Source organism: Rhodamnia argentea, chromosome 6 (assembly GCF_020921035.1).
Source record: "Rhodamnia argentea isolate NSW1041297 chromosome 6, ASM2092103v1, whole genome shotgun sequence".
NCBI lineage: Eukaryota > Viridiplantae > Streptophyta > Magnoliopsida > Myrtales > Myrtaceae > Rhodamnia > Rhodamnia argentea.
The window spans coordinates 19,978,225-20,001,098 of NC_063155.1; the positions used below are offsets into that span (position 1 = coordinate 19,978,225).

General features: G+C 37.8%; 2 protein-coding genes across 2 annotated transcripts in view; one reads left to right on the top strand and one right to left on the bottom strand.

The window, feature by feature from the left end:
• The window catches only part of LOC125315459 (putative disease resistance protein At3g14460), a 707,586-nt gene that overhangs the window by 154,132 nt on the left and 530,580 nt on the right, over positions 1–22,874 (top strand). The window lies entirely within an intron of this gene.
• LOC115734359 (L10-interacting MYB domain-containing protein-like) lies at positions 5,859–6,841 on the bottom strand. The gene is made up of 2 exons (XM_030665108.2): positions 6,524–6,841; positions 5,859–6,440 (listed from the first exon to the last, which is right to left on the bottom strand). Exons 1-2 carry the CDS (start codon positions 6,839–6,841, stop codon positions 5,859–5,861), a joined length of 900 nt encoding a protein of 299 aa, XP_030520968.2.

A 22,874-nucleotide genomic window follows, 5' to 3' on the forward strand; every position in this document is an offset into this window, starting at 1 on the left:
ACTATTCAAGGGAAAGGATAAGCACTACCTTGAGAATTGAGACGGTTATTTTCGAAGTGTCGACAACAGAGAAGTTCCCCGAAGGTAAGAGTACACCATGCAAATGCCCTGATTCAGGATATGATCATGTAGCTCTAGAATGGCAAGTGGGTGCTCCTGAATATATGATGCTGCGAGGAGATGGTGGAGATGCGACACTGAAGTCGTCGTGTCACTCGTGTTGCCGGTTTTATGATTTTGTGCGAACTTGACGGAACGGAAGTGCATTGCGGTCTTGCCATTGAAGGTGGTTGCGCAAGCTGCTCGATCCACAACCACCGCAAATAGAAGCATCGCCAAGAGCACAAGTGACCGAGCCTTCATCGATTTCCCCATTAAGCTCATGAACGGCTTAAAGGGGCGAGTTATGAACTGGAATGGCGATAGCATGCAGTTTTGAGATGAGGTACTCTGTATGGGTATGAAGTCCAAAGTTCAGTACGTCAAAGCATGTTCAGAGCCGAACTTTTTGGAAATCAGTGAATTTTTTGCTCTCCGCCATGCATATGTAGTCAACGCATCTCTGACTTCTCAAAATGATTTCCATTTTTCATGACCAGAAGATCTAAACTGAGTTTGTTAGTATGATACTTGAGTGAGAGATTTCAAGAGAGTCTAAATACCAAATCAGTTCGTGACGGAGCAAAAAGAACGAAACCTGATTATCATCCATCTAAAACGAAATCATCATCATGCCTCCAACTTCGGAAATACTCGAGCATTGACCATCTTCACCATACATAGTGCAAAACCAAAAGTCTAAATGAATAGAAGGAAACACTGCCTAAAGGCCAAAAGAAATGGTTACAGCCTTGCTAAAGCCACTTGTGAATTTACCATATCCGTTGAACTCAAAGCACGAGTCCATATTGAATTTCGAAAAGACATACCATGATTTTGTCCCCAGTATTTGCATAAGGATCGCTACTTGAAAACCAGTAAGGAGGTCAAAAACAAATTTACTCAATACAAGATAGATGCCACGTGAGGATTAAGTCATTACGATGCCAAGAAAATATTTCAAAGAAGCCGAATCAGTAAAGACAAGACGTAGAGTATCGAAACCCTTTCGCATGTCAAACCAATTACTGGTCATTCCCAATCATGCAAGTGTATCAACATAAGACAAAACAAAAATAGAGGGATGAGTTAATCCATGAAACACAAAATGAAATTATCGGCATAAGATTGAACCAAACCAGCATTTGATAATGCAATAGGGAATTCTTTAAAAACTAACTTTCTCTGAAGATGTTATGCCATAAAAGTTGCTAGATCTAGCTGAGGTGGTGAGTATTATGGCGGACATGGCGATGCCGGACAGCTTAAATGGCCATTCGCCAAGTACTTCGAGGATTCTAGAATAGTAGCTCGGTTTACCATGCTTGAGAGTTCTGAACAAATTGGTATGACTGAAGGATGGAATCACACTCTTATAGATATGATGAGGAATATAATTAGAAGAACTCATTTACCTGGTTTTTCTGTGGGGGTAAAATTTGAAAATAGCGCTTTATATTCTAAATTATGTTCCTACTAAAGCTGCTCCTTTGAACCATTTGAGTTGTGGGCTGGATGTAAACATAGCCTAAATGATCTGAAGGTTTGAGGATGCCCCGCAGTAGTAAAGTTATACATCCAACATTAAATAAGTTGGACTCTAGAACCATTCGGTGTTATTTCATATCTTATCGAGATCATTAGAAGGGATATCAATTTTACAATCCCAATGGAGGCACAAGAATTTTGGATTCACAGACAGCAAAGTTTCTAAAATTTGATGTGGTCGAAGAGGGTAGCTACTCATAGACTATTGAAGATAACGGTATGGTGTTTACTATCATGTCGTTTTCTTTAGTTATACATGTGGAGCCACCCATAGCAAAGACTAAGCCTATTAAGGTTTAGGATCCCGTTATTGGGGCAGTTCGTGATGAAGTTCCTCAAGCCTCTCAAGTGCAAGATGAGGTCGAAGAAGCTTTACCTAGGATATCCGTCGGGCAAAGACAATCATCTATACCTCTAGACATCAATTTGGGAGACCAGGACTGCGACACCGACTATGTAGTTGATCTAGTAACTTATGCTGATGTTGTTTCTTGTTCTCGGTTTGATTTGTGGTTGGATGTGATGAAAGACAAGATGCAGTCTATGAAATATAGCAGTGTTTCGGTGCTTGTTGAAATGCCTAAAGGTCACAAGCTCATTGGCTACAAATGGGTGTGTAAGACTAAAATGGATTCCAAAGAAAAGATTGAGAAATTTAAAGCCAAACTAGTACCCAAGGGTTTCACTCGGAGAGAAATAGTAGATTATGAGACAATTTTTTCTCCAGTCTCTTTTAAAGATTCTTTCAAAGTAATAATGGTATTTGTAACTCATTTTGATATGGAGCTTAACCAGATGGATGTTAAAATTGCTTTTCTGAATGAAGACCTTGATGAGGAGGTTTATATGGTGCAACCCGAAGGCTCTGCAGTAAATAATCGAGGTAATTTTGTATGTAAACTAGAAAGGTCTATTTATGGTTTCAAGCAAGTATCTAAACAATGGTACTTAAAGTTTCATTTATTGAGAGCAAACTGGATCAATATATAGTAATAGGTCGGTGAGAGGAAATTTATTTTTCTCATATTCTTACTTACGAGCAGTGATATTAAATTACCATATGAGATAAAATGTATGTTATTGAAAAATTTTGATATGAAGGACCTTGGTGATGTGTCTTTTGACCTTGGCATTGCGATCCATATAGATTGTTCTCACCGTGTATTGAGTTTATCTCGGATGGCTTATATTGATCGTATTTTGGAAAGACTTAGGGTGGGTTTGGTTCGACATTTGGAAAGAGCTTTGGGGGAATGCAAATGCTGAAAGCTAAAAGCTCCTTGTGGAAATGCAAAGACTGTTTGGTAAACTTAACATTTTCAAGGGGCTTTGGGTTAAATGTTGTTTGGTAGAAATACATTAGGAAAGCTCCTTTGGGTGACTATTTTACGCTATTTATTTTTAATTGGTTTAAAATTGAAAAGATTGCCAACAATGTTAAAAATATGAATTAATTTAGTTTTGCCCATTGATTAATTTGTTCTAGCAAATTTTTATTGAAAATAATTGTTTCATTCTCTCTTCTTTGCATGATTTATTTGCTATCGATAGATCTTTGGCAATCCTTTTTGATTGATTTCTTACTTCTCCAAAAATACAATATGTGCTCGATGACGGATGCCGATTTTCTTAGTTGATCATGTCGCGCACGTTGGTAATTGGAATATGGAGAATCACCCTATAATTGATCATGTCGCGCACGTAGTCCCGCAATGAGGAAGCTCCCGGCCACAAAAAAAAAAATGGTAATGAAAAGATTAAAAAAAAATAACTCTCGAAACAGGGGAGCTATCAATCTATTCATTATCAAATCTCGATCAGATTTAAAAAAAGAAAATGAAAAATCAAAGTGCTTTGTCATAACAAAAAAAAGGAGAGTTACCCACATTGCATCGCCAATGTAGAAGTCGCAATCAAGCATGCAAAATACAAAGAGAGAGATATGGCCGAGGTGGGGAAACACTGTGGAAATGGCCTTCTTCCCGCTTCTTGACTTCACCGATGCTTCGTACTAGTGTCGAGACAAATCAAAATGCTATACCAAGACAGAACATTCATGGGAACGTACACCACAAGGTACTTTTGCAAACATCCTTAAACATTTCTTAAACTACGAGCTATTTGATCACGCAAACGTGCCATGTCGGATGTTGCATCATCATTTGAAGCACTACCCTCCCCATTTACATCATCGGAATCTACTATATATAAATTGGGATCCAAATCTACTCTTGCAAAATGTGCATCATCCACGGCATTTTTTCGTATGTAATTGTGCAAAGTCATTGCCGCTATCACAATTTTCACTTGCTTTTGATATGGATAACTAGGCATACCCTTTAGAATCTTCCACTTCTTTTTCAATACACCAAAGGTTCGCTCAATTGTTGATCGCAGTGAGGAGTGGGCACGGTTGAACACTTCTTTATGACCTGTAGGTGCGGGACCTCGTTGAAACTCAGGCAAATGATATCTAACTTCTTTGTATGGCCCCAAATAACCCGTGAGATTTGGATATCCAGCATCTACCAAATAGTATTTACCTACACAACGATTACATAAATTTAAACAACATATACCACATACATAAAGAAATATATAAAAACCATCAATTGACGAACCTTTCGGAGGATGAGGATAAGTGTTCTCACGGATTGCTTCATAGAAAATAGGGTTAATACCATGAAAAACCCTAAACCGGTACACCCGTGACAAATTTACCCTAAATTATTTTTTTGACCACGAAAAACCCCAAACTGGTACACCCGTGACAAATTTACCCCAAACTATTTTTTTGACCACCAAAAATCCTAAACTGGTATATATGTGACAAATTTAGCATAAACTAATTCTTTTGACCACGAAATACCCCAAACCGGTACATCTGTGACAAATTTACCCTGATTAAATTGATTTAATATCATGAAAAATCTCAAATTGATAAATCTATGACAAGCAGATGGTCAAAACTCCATACTGGTATACCTGTCAACTGTCACGTGTCACCAAATCAACGGTTTGATGATTAAATTTAACGAAAATTAACGGAGGGTAAATTTGTCACATGTGTACCGGTTTAGGGTAAATTTGTCATAGGTATACCAGTTTGGAGTTTTATGTGGTCAAAAAAATAATTTGGGGTAAATTTGTCACAAGTGTACCGGTTTGGGGTTTTCCGTGGTATTAACCCTAGAAAATACGTGTATCATGAGCTGTTCCCTCCCAACCGGCCATTACAAAAGTAAATTCCATGTTAAAATTGCACTGAGCCATCACGTTTTGCGTCGATGTTCCTTTTCGTCCAATAAAACGAAGTTGATCTTGTGTAGGTACCACCGCTGGGATATGCGTACCATCTATAGCTCCAATGCAATCCTAAAACAAGAATGCAAATATTACTTGATTTATATTTATGCTCATCCTTTCTATTGTATAATCATAACTAACCTTAAAATGTGGATAAAATCTTTGATTATTCCGGATCTTCTTTGGAACTTCCTTGAATTGTTGATCGGATGGTTGAATCAAATATGCTCCCATTTCACATACTTTATCCAGCACTAAGCTAAATAATCTGCATATGGTTTCCCAGTGCTTTGAAAGCGCTCTTGTGCTAACTTGTTACTTACACCATGTCCTAAAATATGAAGAAACATTCCCACCATTTCTACAACATCAATATTCCTAGATCCTTGAAGATCATATCGTGTCACTAATTCCTGCGTTAAATTATTAAAGACAGCTCTATCCATTCTAAGCATTCTATAACACCTTACCGAATTAGCATCAATATCCATTAGCTCTCTTAACCATGCATTTCCTGTATATGATGAGGTCATGCACGGTTGTTTGGATCGGTATCTTGTCCGATAAACAGCTACAAAATGGGCGATTGTGCAAGCTAACAAAAATTCATCTTCCTCTTTTACATGCACTATTGCTTGGGTTTCCCTGTCAAGAGCACTTTCATCCATAACTGGATAAAATAACAAAATGAGGTAACAAGTTATGTAAATCATTCATCAACATCACACAAATTGACCATCATAAATATGCAACCTCCACAAAATAAAGATAACACCAACTTAAAATAACAGAGTCTCACAAGGAAATAGTCTAACTAATACAAATAAGTAGTGCAAAGAGAACACCAAATCGGTCTATTACAGCAACATAGCATATGAAAAAGTCAAAATAAATAACGAGCATTCCTACTTTGAAGTATGCTTCTCGAATCGACGCTTGATCCATTGGACTTTTTTCTCGTTGTCACGTAAGTTCATGAAGATTTGCCTAAAATCCTTCTTTTCTGCAAAATGTTCTAGTGCAAAAAAGTATAGCTCTCCATCTTGCATAATCTCGGGTATGCCATCCAAAGCGTCCATAATTTCTTTGTAAGGATCAAATTCCCTCACAACAGTTGGGGCATTGCTCCTAGTTTCAAAAGCTAAAACAATTCTTTCCATTTGTGAACTTAGCTCGGCACTTGTACTCAATTTCTTTTGTTTCTTATTTGGTGCATGCCTCACTGAACTTTGCGATGCTCTTTTTTTGCTTTGAGCATGATCCACAGTCTTTTCACCAACACTACACTCTATATTTTCATCGGTAGAACCTGCACAATCCTCAATATCAAGTTGTGTGGCCACATCATCCTTATCAACACACAAACCGCGCCCAAGTGTCCATGTGACACTTCCAGTGGCAACTGTATCACCGAACATTTTGTCCATCAAAGCTTGAAGGCTCGGCTTAATGCCTTTCGTTTTAAAAGCTCTAAACTTAGGATTTTCCTGTTATATTAAATATGTTCATGAGTTATATTATAAAGTGAACTTTGAAAAAAAAAAAAGTAACCAAAGAAGAGAACAAAAACCTGAATTTTCTTCTCCCACCATTCCTCGGTTGCATCAATAGTATTCTTCATTGGATCCCATCCTACTCCCGTTTCTTTCAGAGTCAATGACCTCCATCGTCTCCATTCGTCCTTAAGATTGTCCCACTTACTCTTCATTTTATTTTTATCATACTTTTTGTGCCTTTGCTCCTCAAACTTGTTAATTATGACTGTCCATCCATCCCTTTTGTTGTTTGATGGACGGTTGCCTTTTTCAATTTCTTCAACGCACAACCTACAAAAGGTTTCTACATCCTCCGAGCTCCAAACAGCTTTTTCCTTTGATGAACTTGCCATCTACTATTAAAACAATAGAAAAGACCACAAACAAAACCTAATTCAGCCAGAAAAATACATCCACGCAAACATATAAGCCCATAATGTCTCTAAAATAGGAGCATGGACTCAAGAAGAACTTAGCAAACATTCCATCAACATAATTGTTCTAAAAAATTTAATCAAAGACTAATGCAAATGACAAAACATATCATAAAATAGAGCACTTGAACCATAAGATCGGGTTGAAAATCAATACAAATGCCACATGAAACACAATTTCAGCAGTTCAAAACGATCATATCGGATCCCTTTATTGAACTAAAAGGAGCATAAAAGTGGATGAGGCGTAAGGAAGGAATACAGACACAACCCTTTATTGAACTAAAAAGAGCAAAAAGGAGAAAAAAAAATCAAATCTGGTAGAAAAGTCTATTGAGGCTTCCCTATATATACACCATAGCTTACCAAGCATGTGATCATTAGAGCAAGCATATGACGTCCGTTACATATTGTTACTTATAATTGAAGTATGCCATTCTAGATATCCAGTTTTGAGTTCATCTTTCAACCTGGGTCTTGGTGAACATGATAAGCATGTATATGCTAAGTTTCCATGCAATAAAGGTTGCAAATTTTTTTGGGGAAAGAAGAGCAGCAGTAACCCTAACAAATTAAGGGAAAAAAGATCCATATGCACAATTTTCACTTCATATCCTTTTATATCCGAGTTCTTTGAGCCTCAGCAAAGAACAATAAGCAAAATGGGATTTATTACATAACACAGTATAAGCGGAGCGGGATTTTTGAATAATCACTTACAATAATAACTTCAGCAGCCTTACCAAAAAAAAAATAATAATAACTTCGGCAGCCTTATAGAGGAACCACCCCAAAAACAAAATCCTTCGACACAATCTCGGGGCACATGACCACAAACGCCTTGTCTTATCATGCTTCTCATGCTGATCTCTTTACAAGAGTTGCATTACTAACAAGTCACAAGTTAGTCTCCCTTGTTACATATGCTAATTTTGGCTTCACCGCACATAACTTTTTTGGTCTTTCGCAAAGCTCGGATAGAAGTTATACTAATCATAGTTCCTACGGATCTCAGTCCCCCTGAGAATACATAATGCATCGCCTTTCCTTCCAAAACTTTACCTCTTTTGCACCTAGTTTGTCACAATCTCTGCAGGTAGGGAAATTGGTTACCTTGCTACCAATCTATCCTAATTTTTGATACCAGAGGCCATATTTTGTTTGATTATCTTTGGACAAAAAAATTGCTAAAGCTCTTAGGGAATCAATCGATCGGATCCCTTTCCAAGAGTGGTACAATCGGGGCATTGAAGGGGGAAGCAAAATACAACATGGAAACCCTAAGATCTGCTCAAATCAACGCCACCAACTAGTCAAGCGAGGGAGAGAGCGAAGAAAAGTCACCTGGTCTTAGCGAAAGAGCGCGTTCGAGCGAGGGAGAAATCGAGCGAAGGAGCGACCAAACGCGAGGGAGCAAACGGAGGGAGAGCGACCGGACGCAAGGGAGAAGACGCTACGGCGAGGCGCAAAAGAAGTCTCTCTATCGATCGATGTTGAAGAAAAGAGAGCGGGGCTACCAAAAGGGCAAACTTGGACTTTTGAAAAAGTTTGAGGGCAAAAAAGGCAAGTCAACATATTTCATTAATCCTATCCTTAGCATCCCGAAAATGCTGAAAAGCCTAATGCTGGGGCTTCTAGCATTGGGCTTTCAGCCTTCCCAAGAGGAATATTTGGCCAAATGCTCCTTCGAAATGCTTGCCAAACGGTTCACCATTTTTCAAAGGAGCATTCGGGGCTAAATGCTACTTCTAAATGTCGAACCAAACTCACCCTTAGTATGTAGCACACTAGCACTACAAGTCAGGAATTACTCCTGTCAATAAAGGTGACAAACTGAGTCTTCACAATTTCCTCATTCAAATATTGAGAAAGCCCAAATGAAGGATGTACCTTATGTTAGTGCACTTGGAAGTGTCATGTATGCTTAAGCTTGCACTAAACTAGACATTGCTTTTGCAACAGGATTTCTAGACAGATATCAATCAAATCCAAGACATGATGTTTAAGGTACTTAAAGAGGATTAGAGACTATATGCTGGTTTACGGATACTATAGTGCTATAAACTATAAAAGTGAATTGTGGCTAAAAAAATCTACAGAAGTGCATTAATGACAAACACAATCGCAAAACCGATGCAATTCTCAAAATCTTGGATTGCACATATCATAAATTAATTAGGAGACTCATCTTCATGATGACGATAAGTATGAAGAAAGAAATAGAATTAGCTCAAGAAGCGGTGATTTACCTACTTCTGACTTTTTTTTTTGTCATAAAAGGTAGACTTGTTTGAATTTTTTTTCACTCCAACGATTTTGCACTTGTTCGGAAGTGGACCAAAATCTACTTAATATTTTCTTTTGTGACCTCCTCTCAAGATTCCAAATAAGTAAAAAGAAATCGAGTCTATCATTCTACATATCAATATTTATATTTTTTGAAGGTTTTGAGTGTTTTATGATAAATAAAAGTCAGATTGAGAGAGCCATAAGGTTCACAAAAGATTAATTTGGAGGGATTGAGGGGACTAATACTTTCATTTATAAATAAAAAAAATTCTTTCCCACATTTACCTTTGATATATTCCAAATTATAAATACTTCGAATTCTATACACATTAAAGTACCATAAATTTTCCAACCCAAAAAATAGTACTGTAGATTGGTAATGCATAATTTATTTTTCTCTCTCCGGACCCGTCATTTCTCAACCAATAGAAACTTGATTGCACATCACAACTCGGCCCAATTGCTTCGTTCATCAACCTAGATTTATCAAGAGAAGTGTCACTAAAGAGTTCTCAGTAAATTGTGTTAGCAATTTTCACGACCTCAGACAAAGATGACGATGAAGGACTCGATGAAGAGGAAGACGATCTAGAGTTTTTTGTGTTGAGAGAGAGAGAGAGAGAGAGAGAGAGAGAGATGTTATGGATTTCCACTTAGACTTGTCACGTTAAGTGATGGATGGTGAATGTGTCACACATGCACTAGTTTGGAGTAAACTCGTCATAACTATATCGGTTTAGGATTTTTCGTGGTACTAACCCTTTTGATTTCCACGTGGACTTACCACGCTACTTGTCATCCAATTCAGCAATTGATGGTAAAATTTAATGGAAATTAACAAAGGTAAATTTGTCACGAGTGTATCGGTTGGGGTTTTTTATAGTCAAAAAATCAGTTTGGGATAAATTTGTTACGTGTATATGACCTATCGGTTTTGGGCTTTTCGAGGTAATAACCCTTAAAAATAAAATTATCCCTAGTTTGTTGCATTTTGTTGAGTTTTAAATGCAGTGGATTTCTTTGTTGGAAGAAATTTTTCTATATTTAAGGAACATGATAACTTCACTTTATGCATTTTGCGACTTTAATGTAAAATGATTTTGAAGTTTGGTAATGATAAGATAAACTATATTTTCACGAATACGTATGAAAACTTTTCTCTTTATTCATGATTTGAAATATAAACTCAAAGGAGATAGAAGTTTTAAAATGACAAGTGATTGAACTGATACTTATTGGTCAAATGTTGGCCAAAACGGCAAAACCAGGCTATGCAATTTTCCACATGGAGATAAAAGTCAAATGTCACATGGAATCAGCACTTAATGGAACATCCTCTTGGCAAAATAGACTATATCTACAAGAACATATTTTGAAAATTCTAGTCTCTTTATTCATGTTTTGAAATTTAAAACTCAATAAGAGATGGAAGTTTAGAGATGTAATATCAATAAATTGATGTTTGTTGGTCGAATGCGGTCACATGGCAAAATCATGCCATGTAGTTTGCCTCGTCGCAATCGAAGTAAAGTGAAGTCACATGGGAGCAAATGAGGGAACAAATTTTTCAGCTTTGCTAGTTAACTACATGTGATAGACTTTGTCAAAGATATAAGTTACTTGTTCATGAAATTGGTTGATAAATTTACATGTGACAGAGACTTTTTTTTTTTTTTTAATGCTTGGATATGTCGGGCCAACTGATTTCTACTTATTAACCAATTCTCCTCATCGTGAGCATATAGTTATTTTCGATGCATTGAAGATAGTTAGACATCTTATATATGTAGATGATTAATTAGGGTGCGCATGAAAACACTTCTCCATGAGAAATCAACTTCTGATCGGAAGTTGATTTCTTTACTTCTCCTCAAAAGCAGAAGTTGATTTTTCTACTTTTGCTCCAGATTGACTTCCGATCAGAAAAATTCGTTTGATAATGGTTGAAAATTTCTACTTTTGAAGTATTATTAACAAAATCTTTGGCGGCGATGGTCGACGGTGGCGGTGGTCGGCGGTAGTCGGTGGCGCTCGTCGGCCACGGCAGTGGTTAGTAGCGGTGGTGGGCGGCGGCGACGGCTGTGGTCGGCGCCCGGTGGTCACAGCAACGGTGGTCGGCGGAGGCGGCGGCGGCGGTTTGCTGCGACGGGTGTTGGCGACGGTCGGCGGCGGCGACCGTGGTCGGCTGCGGTTGGCGGCGGCCACAACGGCCGTGGTCGGCGGCAGGCGATCACAGCAACGGTGGTCGGCGGAGGCGAGTGTGGTCCAAGAAGTGATTACGGAGCCGAGAAGTTAAAATTTTTGGAGTGTTTTCATGCGCACCCTTAACTACCGGATATACATGAGTCTTTCCATAATCGGGTTTAAACGGAACACTAAACTTGAAGAGATTGAAACAGCTCTATCTATCCTTCAATTATCTAGACCGGGTCCCCTCATTGTACGACCAAACTTCAGCGGACGTCCAAACTTTGTCTTCCAATCAACGTGAAGGTAAATGCGAAGACCAAGCCCCGAAACATAAAGTTTGATTTTGATAACCTTTTGTCAATCACAAGTGCGAAGCTGGAGGTCTTGGATCTTTGGAATAATAGTTTGGTCAATGATGCCCTGTCGGACATTACGGAGATAACATCTTTCAAGACCTTAGGCGTCAGGTTTTGTGGGTCGAATGCTTCGAAGTTACTTGAAGGTACTTCCGTGAAAATGTTTTCTTTTATCACCTTTCAGAAACTAAGGTAAGATTTTATGGAGCATAGAAGGCATGTCCGCATTGTATTTGACATCCTCCAGCTCAACTTTGGCTGCACATTGTGTTCAAATAGCTTAGCGCCAACGACATATTTATACAGTGACATGCGAGAAGCACATATAGTTGTTTGACTATCGCTTGAAGTTGGAAGAATTTAATTAACTGTCGGTGAAAGCCATACTTAAACCGATGTCATTCTCAATGTCGTAATTGGGGGATCATAATGTCGGTGAAGATTGAAGTTTAGGCCCAATGCTTTCACTTTTGCGCAACCCTCCTTTGTTTTTTTTTTTTCGGGCCAATCGAAGAAAAGTGTGACAACATGACAGATATTACTATTTTACCCTCCCAACTAATCAATATTTTCCAACACAAGTGTTTCTTGAGAATCAAATTAGTAAGTTTGGAAAGCTTCGCTCGCTTATTGTACTTGCATTTATACGGTTAGTTTAATCAACAAGTATTACCGTAGAGAACAGATTATGTGCGTCTTTTTTTTTCTTGTGGAAGAAGTACAAAATAATTTGTTTTTACTATCTTGTCAATTTAAATGATTTATTGACACTTGCAATTCCTGGAGTTTGACCACCACTAGGGTTTAATACAAGAAATATCATTACCTTTCTACGCATGGTATCAGAGCCTAAAACCTAAATAATCACCTTCCTTAATCACCCATCGTCGTTCAGCACCAACCACCACCTTCCATCACCGTCGTTGTCGACCGCCAAAGTCAGAATTCGTCAGAAACTCAAATCGGAGGTTGCCCAAGCCCAGCAAAGCTAGATCCGGCGTCACTGGGGGCCGATGAGGCTAGATCCGGTGTCGCCCGGCATCGCCTAGACCGACGAAGCTAGATCCGGTGTCGGCCGGCTTCGGGTAGCTTGGGAAACCCGGGGTCATCGTCGCCTAGCTTGGCGAGAACGGATCTGAGGCCTTTCAATGCCAATCATCATCTGCAACGCTTAAACTCACAAGCATGTATTGGTGCCTTTTTCCTTCTCTCTTGTGATATCAATTGTCCATGAAGCCTCCCACAATGTGGATGTCACCCCCAATCTTCTTGGCTCTTCTCAACCTCAATCGCATAACGTGAACATCATTTAATGTTTCCCCCTTCTGACGCCAAGCAAACTCTGCCTTCAAGTTTGTTGTTCTGTTCTACCTTTGATGTTTTTGATGTTCTCTTACCTCTGGTGATACTATAATGTGAGCTTTGGTCTAATGAATAACATCCTTTCTCTTGGGTTCATTTTTTCGCCGACGTGACTGAAAGGCAGTCTTCTTGCTCAACAAATGTTGCGGAATTTAACTTACAAGAGTTTTCTTTTGTTGTTGATGAAATCCAAAGTTCTGGCATTTTGACTTCTGTGGTAGACAACTCTTAGAGGCTTGAAGTCAATAGAGTGGAGTTCTTGGAGTATTTTATGTGGGGATTGATGCGTTTGTTACAAGAATTCTTAGGAATGCAATTGTGAGCTACTGTTGATTGAGCTCTATTATCTGTTTCAAGAAATTATTGTGGCTGATTAATATATTATTTTCAAGTCTCGGTTACTTAACTACTGTGACGTTGATTTTTTGTCTTTGGACTTGACCAAGTTCCTTGTTCACTCACTAATGGCTCTTGGATCAAGTTCTGGACCCCCTTTTGGTCATCTTCAATTGACGTCTGTTAAGTTGGATGGCACAAATTATCCGTCATGGTCTATAGCTGTTGAAGTCTATCTTACTACCACCGAACAACTTGATTTTCTTACATCTAAGGCACCGGGACCATCCGAGAAAGAGAAACTTGTCAAGTGGACTGCAGGAGATGCTATGATTTGAACCCTTCTATGGAATAGCATGGATCCTAAGGTTAGTCCCCACTTTATTCGGTGTAAGACTGCTAAGAAGGTTTGGGAGAAATGTGCGTTGCTTTATTCTGGATAGAATAATATGACGCGAGTATGTGACACATGGGAAGCATTATTTGATATTCAACGTGGGGATCAATCTCTATCTGATCATTATACTCGATTTACTACCCTCTGCCAACGACCGGACACTTATCTTCCCGCTTCGGATGATCCAAATGTCATGGCCAAACGTCAAGAGGATCTGCGGACAATATTATATCTCAAGTCATTGGGACCCCAGTATTCAACTCTTCGGCAAAATATTACGTCACAAAGCTCACTTCCTACCGTAGATGAAGTTTTCTCTCAAGCTCTTCGTTCTACGGTCATTGAGAAATTTCCACCCATGCCAACTCGGGAGATAAGCGCTATGCTTTCCCGGGGTTCTAGTGGACGTGGGAGTCGTGGTCGAGGTTACCGAGCTCGTGGACGGGGCTTTGTTTATAGTGATAGCCGTGGAGGTTGCGATGGAGGGGTCAGCATTCGCGGTGTCATTAATTTTGGAAATAGTCGTAGTTCACGCTATTGCCATCATTGTCAAAGAGCTGGTCATATAGAAGCTTATTGTTATATTCTTCACCTAGAGCTCAAACCAACTCTTGCCGCCTATGCTGAAGTAGAGAATCCTGTTGTTTCTTCTTCACCGACTCCATCTAGTTTGAACACAGCACAAAGTATGAGCAATTCAGTTACATTGACACATTCTGAGTATGATACATTGATTCACTCTCGGCGGATGACGGGAACTTCAGCTCCTGCTACTACTCTGGCATAAACTTCGAAAGGTAGTTCGTCTTGTTTGTTTTTTGCGACATTCGACTCTTGGGTCATAGACTCTGGAGCTACCAATCACATGACTAATAACTCCAATCTATTATCTCCATTTCATTTTATGTCTCCTTCACTGTTAAACTCGGTTACATTAGCAAATGACTCCCAATCTCGGGTTCTTGGTACATGAATTGCTCGTTTGAGTCATTCTCTTTCTTTATCATCTGTCCTTCTACTGTCCCAATCTCCTTATAATCTGATTTCTGTTAGCTCATGTCGCGACCTAAAAATTAATTTAGGTTAATGGATTATTAGGTTAATTAGGTGAATTAACTAATCTAATACGGACTCTCCAAAGTTCTACCAATTCGCAACTTAGGTTTGATTTTTTTTCTTTTGTAGGAGCCGCCACTAATCTTTTTTGGTAGATAGATTAGATACCTAAATAAAGTACCGGGAGAATACTTTATTTTCTGCTAGCCAGAGATTTAGGGTTCGGGGACTTGATTATGTTAATTTTTAATTAACACCCTTTCGGTACCGGATTTCATGAAAATGCCTTTTCTTAATTGATGATGCGAATTGAATGTTTTTTTTTTTTTCGTTTTCCCTTTTATTATTTTTTGGTTTTTATTTTTAAAATTTTTAATGAATTTGAACAAAATTAAACAAAAACAGCCATAATATACTTTTAATTTTTGAATTTTTCGATGAATCTTCTCATTCCCGAAGATCCGGGCCATAGCGAGATTCTATCGGCTACATTCTCGGATATTCGAGCTAGTATGCGGATTATGGTATAAGATGTCATCATCCCTTCTCGTCAAAGGGCGGAATACAAAATCTTATACTAAATTGCCATCCCATCCCAAAAAATCATGGTTAAGGCTTGCAATTTAATATTCTGAAGGGTCGGGCACAATGGAGCATATATTATGGGCAGTTTTATTTAAAAATGTGCAAATATTTATTGAATTTTCGAAAATCTCTAAAAGATTTCGAAATTTTCAAGGAGATAAGCTCCTATCCACGTAGGATTGATATATTTTAAAATGGGAAAACTTATCTTCTGAAATTTTCAAAGTATATTAGATAACTTTCCAAATTTTAAAGATGCATTCAATATCTCTAGAAAAATCCGATTGAATCTTGAGTTATCTGAACATCCTAAAAATCAATATTCTGCAAAATATGATTGCCACAAAATTCAGTGTGATCTTATTCTACAAGATTTTATTTTTCGAATTTTAGAATTTTCTAAATCGGATTAGGGAAAAATCCGAAAACAAGGGGTATACTTCAATTCGGCATCCATCAATCCAAACAGACAGATATCCAAAAATTCACCTCATCCACAAACATTCAAATCAAACAAACAATTTACAGCCCAAGCATGGCAATTTGCACGAATTGGATGAACAATTTCAAAGCAATCCAACTGAATCTATAACATAACAAAACATTTGAGCTCTGTCTAGAGGACATGGAACATGCAAAACAACTAAAAAAAACGTGCAAATAATGCATGACAACGACACAAAGCAGCAGTTTCAATTCTATCAGAAACGTGACTGATTAGTGATCATGAAAACAATGAAAGCGGGCGTGCTTTTTTTTGTCTTGGATCAAGCGTGTGCATGGAAACAGCATCAAAAACAGCATGAATCACGTGTAGAACAACAACTAAAACCAATCAAAGACTTGCCTTTTAGCTCCCGCAAATTCCTGCATGAATTAGTTATCATAAAGCATGCGAAAGCAAATATTTTCAGACCAAACAGCATGCCCAACAGCGCGAAACAGCATTGAAACAGTGGCAAAACAACTTGTTTTTCAATTTGAAAGTCATCAAGTAGACCTGCAAAAATATAGAGAGATTACCTTGAATCGAGCCTGAAAATCTGTACTTCAAAAGCAACGAATTCGCCTGAAAATTGTCTCTAAATGGTGTTGTTTTTAACTGCAAACGGCAGTAGAAACTTAGACCGATCAAGCCAAGGAAAACACGCAGAGTAACTGCTGTTTTATGCTCCGAACAGAAGCTAAAATGGGTCCAAATAGCAGCAACTTCTAGTACCAAACAGCAGCATCAACCGGCTTGGACAACGGCTCGAACCCTCCCGGACACCGACACAAAAACCACAAGAATAGGCCAAAATACTGCAGTAATTAGGCAAAAACCACAGCAATAAAGTGCAAAACCGCAACAATAGGTGCAAAGCTGCTAGCGAAAGACCAGAAATTGTGATTCTTCCGCTGAAGGAGCTTTTTGCCAAGAACCTCTTTCTTTTTCCCCTCAACTCTCACGTGAATACTCTAAATTTTCTGAACGTGTGAATTGTCTTCCCCCTTTACCCTTGGCATAATTGTGTATTTATAGAACAAAGGGTTGCACACAAGCGTAGGGTTTACCGACGACCATTTGATTCGGAAACTCTTATTAGATATCGATCGTCGGATTGAAAATTCTGACTTTTGAGGAGTCCTATTTATTAAAAATAGCTAGAATTTTCGTCCAAATGAGGACTCCCACAAGTTGGACCAAAATCCTAGGTTTTTGTGGGCTCATTTTGTCATTCCGGACCCAATTGGACCTTAACTAATCAAATGGATAATTAATTTAGGCCTTTTTGCAATTTTAAGAGCTCAAACGGGCTGTTTTAAGTCCAAAATTTTGATGAAAAATTTGGCATCCCCTCTGGGCCTCATTCGAAATTTTCAAACTAGTCCGGTCCGGCCGCCTATCAAATTAAGCTCAATTGACCCAACATCCGACCCTAAATGCCATAACATGCTTTTGATTGACAGAAAATAAATGTGCTATGCATTATAAAATTAGTTTTGTGAGAACTATTACTAATTCTCATTTTTATGAAATGATAAATGAAAATTAATGTTTAGGTGTCAACAGCTCATTAACTAAACAATTGAATTGCTCTATAACATTTTCTGCTTCTCGCTGTATTTTCCAAGATCCGAGGACTAGACGGATGATCGGTGGGGGACATGAATCAAATGGACTGTATTATCTTGATAAAAAGGTGTTAGCTGCCGCAACTATGAAGCATACATCTGCTGATGCATATCGGATACATTGTCAAGCTGGTCATCCACCACCAAACATACTTCGGCGTCTATTTCCAGAGTTTGAGTCTATGAGTTCTTTTCAATGTGAAGCATGTCAATTTGGTAAACATCATAGATCGTCTTTTCCTTCCCATATTCGGAGTCGTGTGTCTAGTCCATTTGAGTTGGTTCATTCGGATGTGTGGGGTCCATGTCGTGTGTCTGATGTTTCTGGATTCAGATATTTTGTTACATTCGTGGATAATTTTTCCCGAATGACTTGGTTATTCTTAATAAAGGACCGTATAGAAATTTTCCATTGTTTTCGACTATTCTACTTCGAAGTGTTAAATCAGTATAATACCTCCGTCAAATGTTTACGGTCGGACAATGCTATAGAATATCTTGCTACAACTTCTGGTTCCCAACCTTTCCTTGATTCTCATGGCATTATCCATCGGACTTCTTGTTCCTACACCCCTCAACGGAATGGTGTTGCTAAACGTAAAAATCGTCATCTTCTTGATGTTGCTTGTTGTCTTATATTTCATATGAATCTCCCGAAAAATTTTTGGGGCCATGCTGTTCTTACAGCGTGTTATTTAATTAATAGACTTCCAACTTCTGTGCTTCAGGGGGAGGCACCATTCACTACTTTACATCCAAATTGTCCATTCTTTTCTTTACCCCTTCGTGTTTTTGGATGTGTTTGTTTTGTACATTCTCTCACACCAGGTCTTGACAAGCTGGATCCTCGTCTTGAAAAATGTATCTTTGTGGGACACTCCCGTACTCAAAAAGGATACAAGTGTTAAGCCCTACTCGTCGTTGTGTATTTGTTTCTGCCGATGTGATGTTCTTTGAAGATCAGTCATATTTTACCTCTCAAACTGTTCCTACGACATCTGATGATGTTGATGGTTGTGTCATACCGACACTTCCACCTCCCTCATTTCCACAAGCTACCTCCACGGGATTTCGGTTCTTTGAGCGCACCTATCAACGACGCAAGTACATCACCTGCTATGATAGTACCACCTCCATCGATGCACGATTCATCCGTTCCCCCATCTCCTCCAGTGCCAGTCTCGGATCCTTATCTACTCATTGCTTCTAGAAAAGGTACACGCTCTTGTGTTGGTCGTCTAGTTGACCATTATACTCTATATTTTGGTCTTTCTGATTGCATCGATACGCATCATCCTCTTTCTAATTTTCTATCATATGATCATTTATCTCCCACTTTCTCTGCCTTTGTCTCGTCATTGTCCTCTATTTACGTACCTAGCAGTGTGGCTGAAGCTCTTTCTCATCCAGGATGGCGTCGTGCCATGGAGGATGAAATGCGGGCGCTCATTGAAAACAAAACTTGGCAACTTACTTCCCTACCTACGGGTAAGAGACACGTGGGTTGTCGTTGGGTTTTCATTGTTAAGGTTCACCCAGATGGTGCTCTTGACCGTTTAAAGGCACGATTAGTTGCGAAAGGTTATACTCAAACTTATGGTGTTGATTATGATGACACCTTCTCTCCAGTGACCAAGATTTCATCTGTTCGTGCATTTATTTCGTTGGCTGCGCGGTTTGGCTGTTTCTTCATCAATTGGATGTGAAAAATGCCTTTTTACATGGTGATCTAAATGAAGAGGTCTACATGGAGCAACCACCTGGGTTTGTTGCTCGGGGGGAGAATATGATATGTCGTTTACATAAAGCCTTATATGGACTTAAACAATCTCCTCGTGCTTGGTTTGGTAGATTTAGTGATGCACTTCTCAAATTTGGATTAAAGCGGTGCGAGGTAGATCATTCAGTTTTCAGCTCTGTTTCTTCAGCTGGTTGTATTCTTTTAGTGGTATATGTGGATGATATCATTATTACCGGCGGTGATTTGGATGGTGTTCAGAAACTCAAGCAATTTCTGCATATAGAATTTAGTACTAAAGATCTAGGACGTCTTCAATACTTTCTTGGTATTGAAGTAGCCTATTCAAATGCCAGTATCACTTTAACACAGCGAAAATATGTACTTGACATTCTTGGTGAGGTTGGATTTCTCGGAGCAAAGCCAGTCGATACCCCTATGGATCCAAATGTAAGACTGGATGCGGAACATGGAGAATTACTACAAGATCCAGCAAAATATCGAAGAGTAGTTGGTAAGTTAAACTATCTTACTATCACAAGACCCGATATATCATTTGCTGTGAGTGTAGTAAGCCAGTTCATGAGTTCTCCTCGTACTACTCATTGGGATGTTGTGCTTCGAATCGTCAAGTATTTGAAGGGAGCACCAGGTAAAGGACTCTTGTTTAAGAACTATGGCCATTTGAACACTACGGGATATCTTGACGCTGATTGCGCCGGATGTCCTATGGATAGGAGATCTACTTCGGGTTATTGTGTGTTTCTTGGAGGTAATTTAGTTGCTTGGAAAAGTAAGAAACAACATGTAGTTTCTCGATCAAGTGCTGAAGCTGAATATCGTGCTATGGCACATGTGACCGGTGAATTACCGTGGTTAAGGATGCTGCTATCAGAGATTGGAATGTCACCGTCAAGTCCATCGTTGTTATATTGTGATAATCAATCTGCCATTCATATTGCATTAAATCCTGTCTTCCATGAGCGAACCAAACACATAGAGGTTGATTGTCATTTTGTTCGAGAAAAAGTTCGGAAAGGGGAGATTATCCTTCAACATACAAGAACAGAGGATCAACTTGTAGACATCTTTGCCAAGTCTTTACAGGGAAATAGAGTGAGCTTTTTAGGTAACAAGTTGGGATTATTTGATATCTACATCCCAACTTGAGGGGGAGTGTTGGAAAATATTGATTAGTTGTGAGGGTAAAATAGTAATAAGGGTCAATGATATATATATGTATTCTGAATTTTTTTTATTCAATACAAGAAATATCATTACCTTTCTACACAACTTGATACTGATGACAAAGGGGAAAGATTGCCCTTGATCAATAGTGACTATGCTGTCTAATGGCAAATTCCTGTTGATCCAAAAAGTCTCTCTCTTTCATTATCTAAACTAGCTATATTGATTGGTCTGATGCTAAAATCTGATCGTTTTTGTTTTATAATCTCTCTCTCTCTCTTATTTGAATATAATATGGTTGAATAAACGGCAAACAAAAAAAAAAGACATTCAAGATTGGGCATGTCAACAAACAATATTTTCAAGGGTCACAATTCATAAGCCCATTTACCAATGAGCACCACTAAAGAACAAATAACATTTCATCTACGTGAAGTTCATTTGGACAAAACACACACATACTAATTTATTACTTATCCCTTAATGCACGGTTAAAGCCGGAGCTGAGAGAATATTCTCTCATGTTCTTGAGAAGCAGCACTCCATCTTGCCTTCTGTGATAGCAACTTGACAAGATACATTAACATACATTTGCAACATGGCCTCCATTTTACATATAAGCTCTTAGCTTATTGTTGGTCATCTCAAACTTTTTCGTCTTATTATTGAAATACTAAACATTTGAACAAAGAGAAAGCATGTTTCACGCGACAATTCGCTTTATCGTCGTGGTTAGGATGTGACATGGCACGTGCCAGTATGTATATTTTTTCATCCCCCAAAATTCTCTCTCCTATTAATTTGGATTTCAAATAATTGAAAAAGAGAAAAAATATTCTTATATGACATAACTAACTTTGAAAGCAACTTATAAATAGTTTATCAAGAGAAAAATTTGTCATAGTAGTTAATCATGAAACGTATCCGATTTGAAAATAACCCTAGAACATATGCTATTTAAGTATAATCTATTTATCATTTCAAATTTAGCTTATTTCATCAATGATTAAAATTTACTTAGTAAATAAGCTCTACCTTTTTGGTATGTCGTTGATGATTTTACTTCTTATTTATATAGTTTTCACGTAATAAGTACGCTTTCACTTATCTACCAAATTCATATATAGGTGAAATCGAAGCTAAGTTCGTTCATACGCTAATCATGTGGCAATTCACTTCGACTTATAAGCATCATCTTACTAATTTGTCATCAACAAGCTTTTATCTTTATTGAGTTTAAATTTAAAAGTTAAGTATAAAGGGAAAGCACCTCAAAAAACTTTTGCCGCACTTATCTTATTCGACTTTTATCTCTCAATCAATTTAAATTTGAAAAAACGTAAATAAAGACGATATACCTCAAGATATAAATTTAACCATTTGATGTAACTTTACTCCACGCATGCCGCTTCACTCATATATGTTATTGGCATGTGCATAAGTTGCGGACAAAATCCGTCACACGAGATGAATTCGACCAGTACATTCTAAACTATCGATTTGTTATTCTTGAAACTTTTATCTCTTTGGACTTAATATGAAAATCACAAATGCAGATAAAATATCTTCAAATGACTTATATTATTCCAAGATTATCTCCTTCAACATTTATCTCTCATTGATTCTAAGATTGGAAAACGTGAACAAAAAATAAGATATCTTTAGGCTACGTAATTTACCCATGCAATCACAAAATTTAAATTAAAAAGAGAAATATGTCTTATTACAAGAGTAATAATCATATTTTGGAATATAATCTATTTCAGTGCAGTCATAAATACCTAATTTATCTAGTTTTTAAGATTGAATTAAATTAATTTGAATGGAAGCTTATTTTATTTCTTATTTGCTTAATATTCTCTAAGTTTAGATACTACAATCCATTAATTTCCTAAACATCATAAAAAAAAAACATTAACTTAATTCACATACAAATATTTACAGTTTATCTTTTTTTCGCTTCCTTTAAAATTCACTTATATGAAATAGCTTATTTCATTTAAAGCAAATCCATTCAACAGAAAATACAAAAGAATTTTTTTTTAACGAAAGTCCACTATTTGAAATTGATTTACCAAATAAAAGATCAGATAGAATTTCATTAGTTTTGCTCAATTTTGGATTCAATGGTACAATACGACAAAATTAAACTCACGGATAATGAGAAAATGTCTCAAGTTTCGACTCAGTTGAATGAAAATCATATTTAATGGATATAATGTTAATAAAGAAATTTCAAATAAGGGCCTGAGGTGCCAATATTTTCTCAAATAAAGGTTCAAAGTGGACCTTGCTTTAAATTAAGGCATGAAGTGGTTATGTCGGTCTCAAATAAGGACA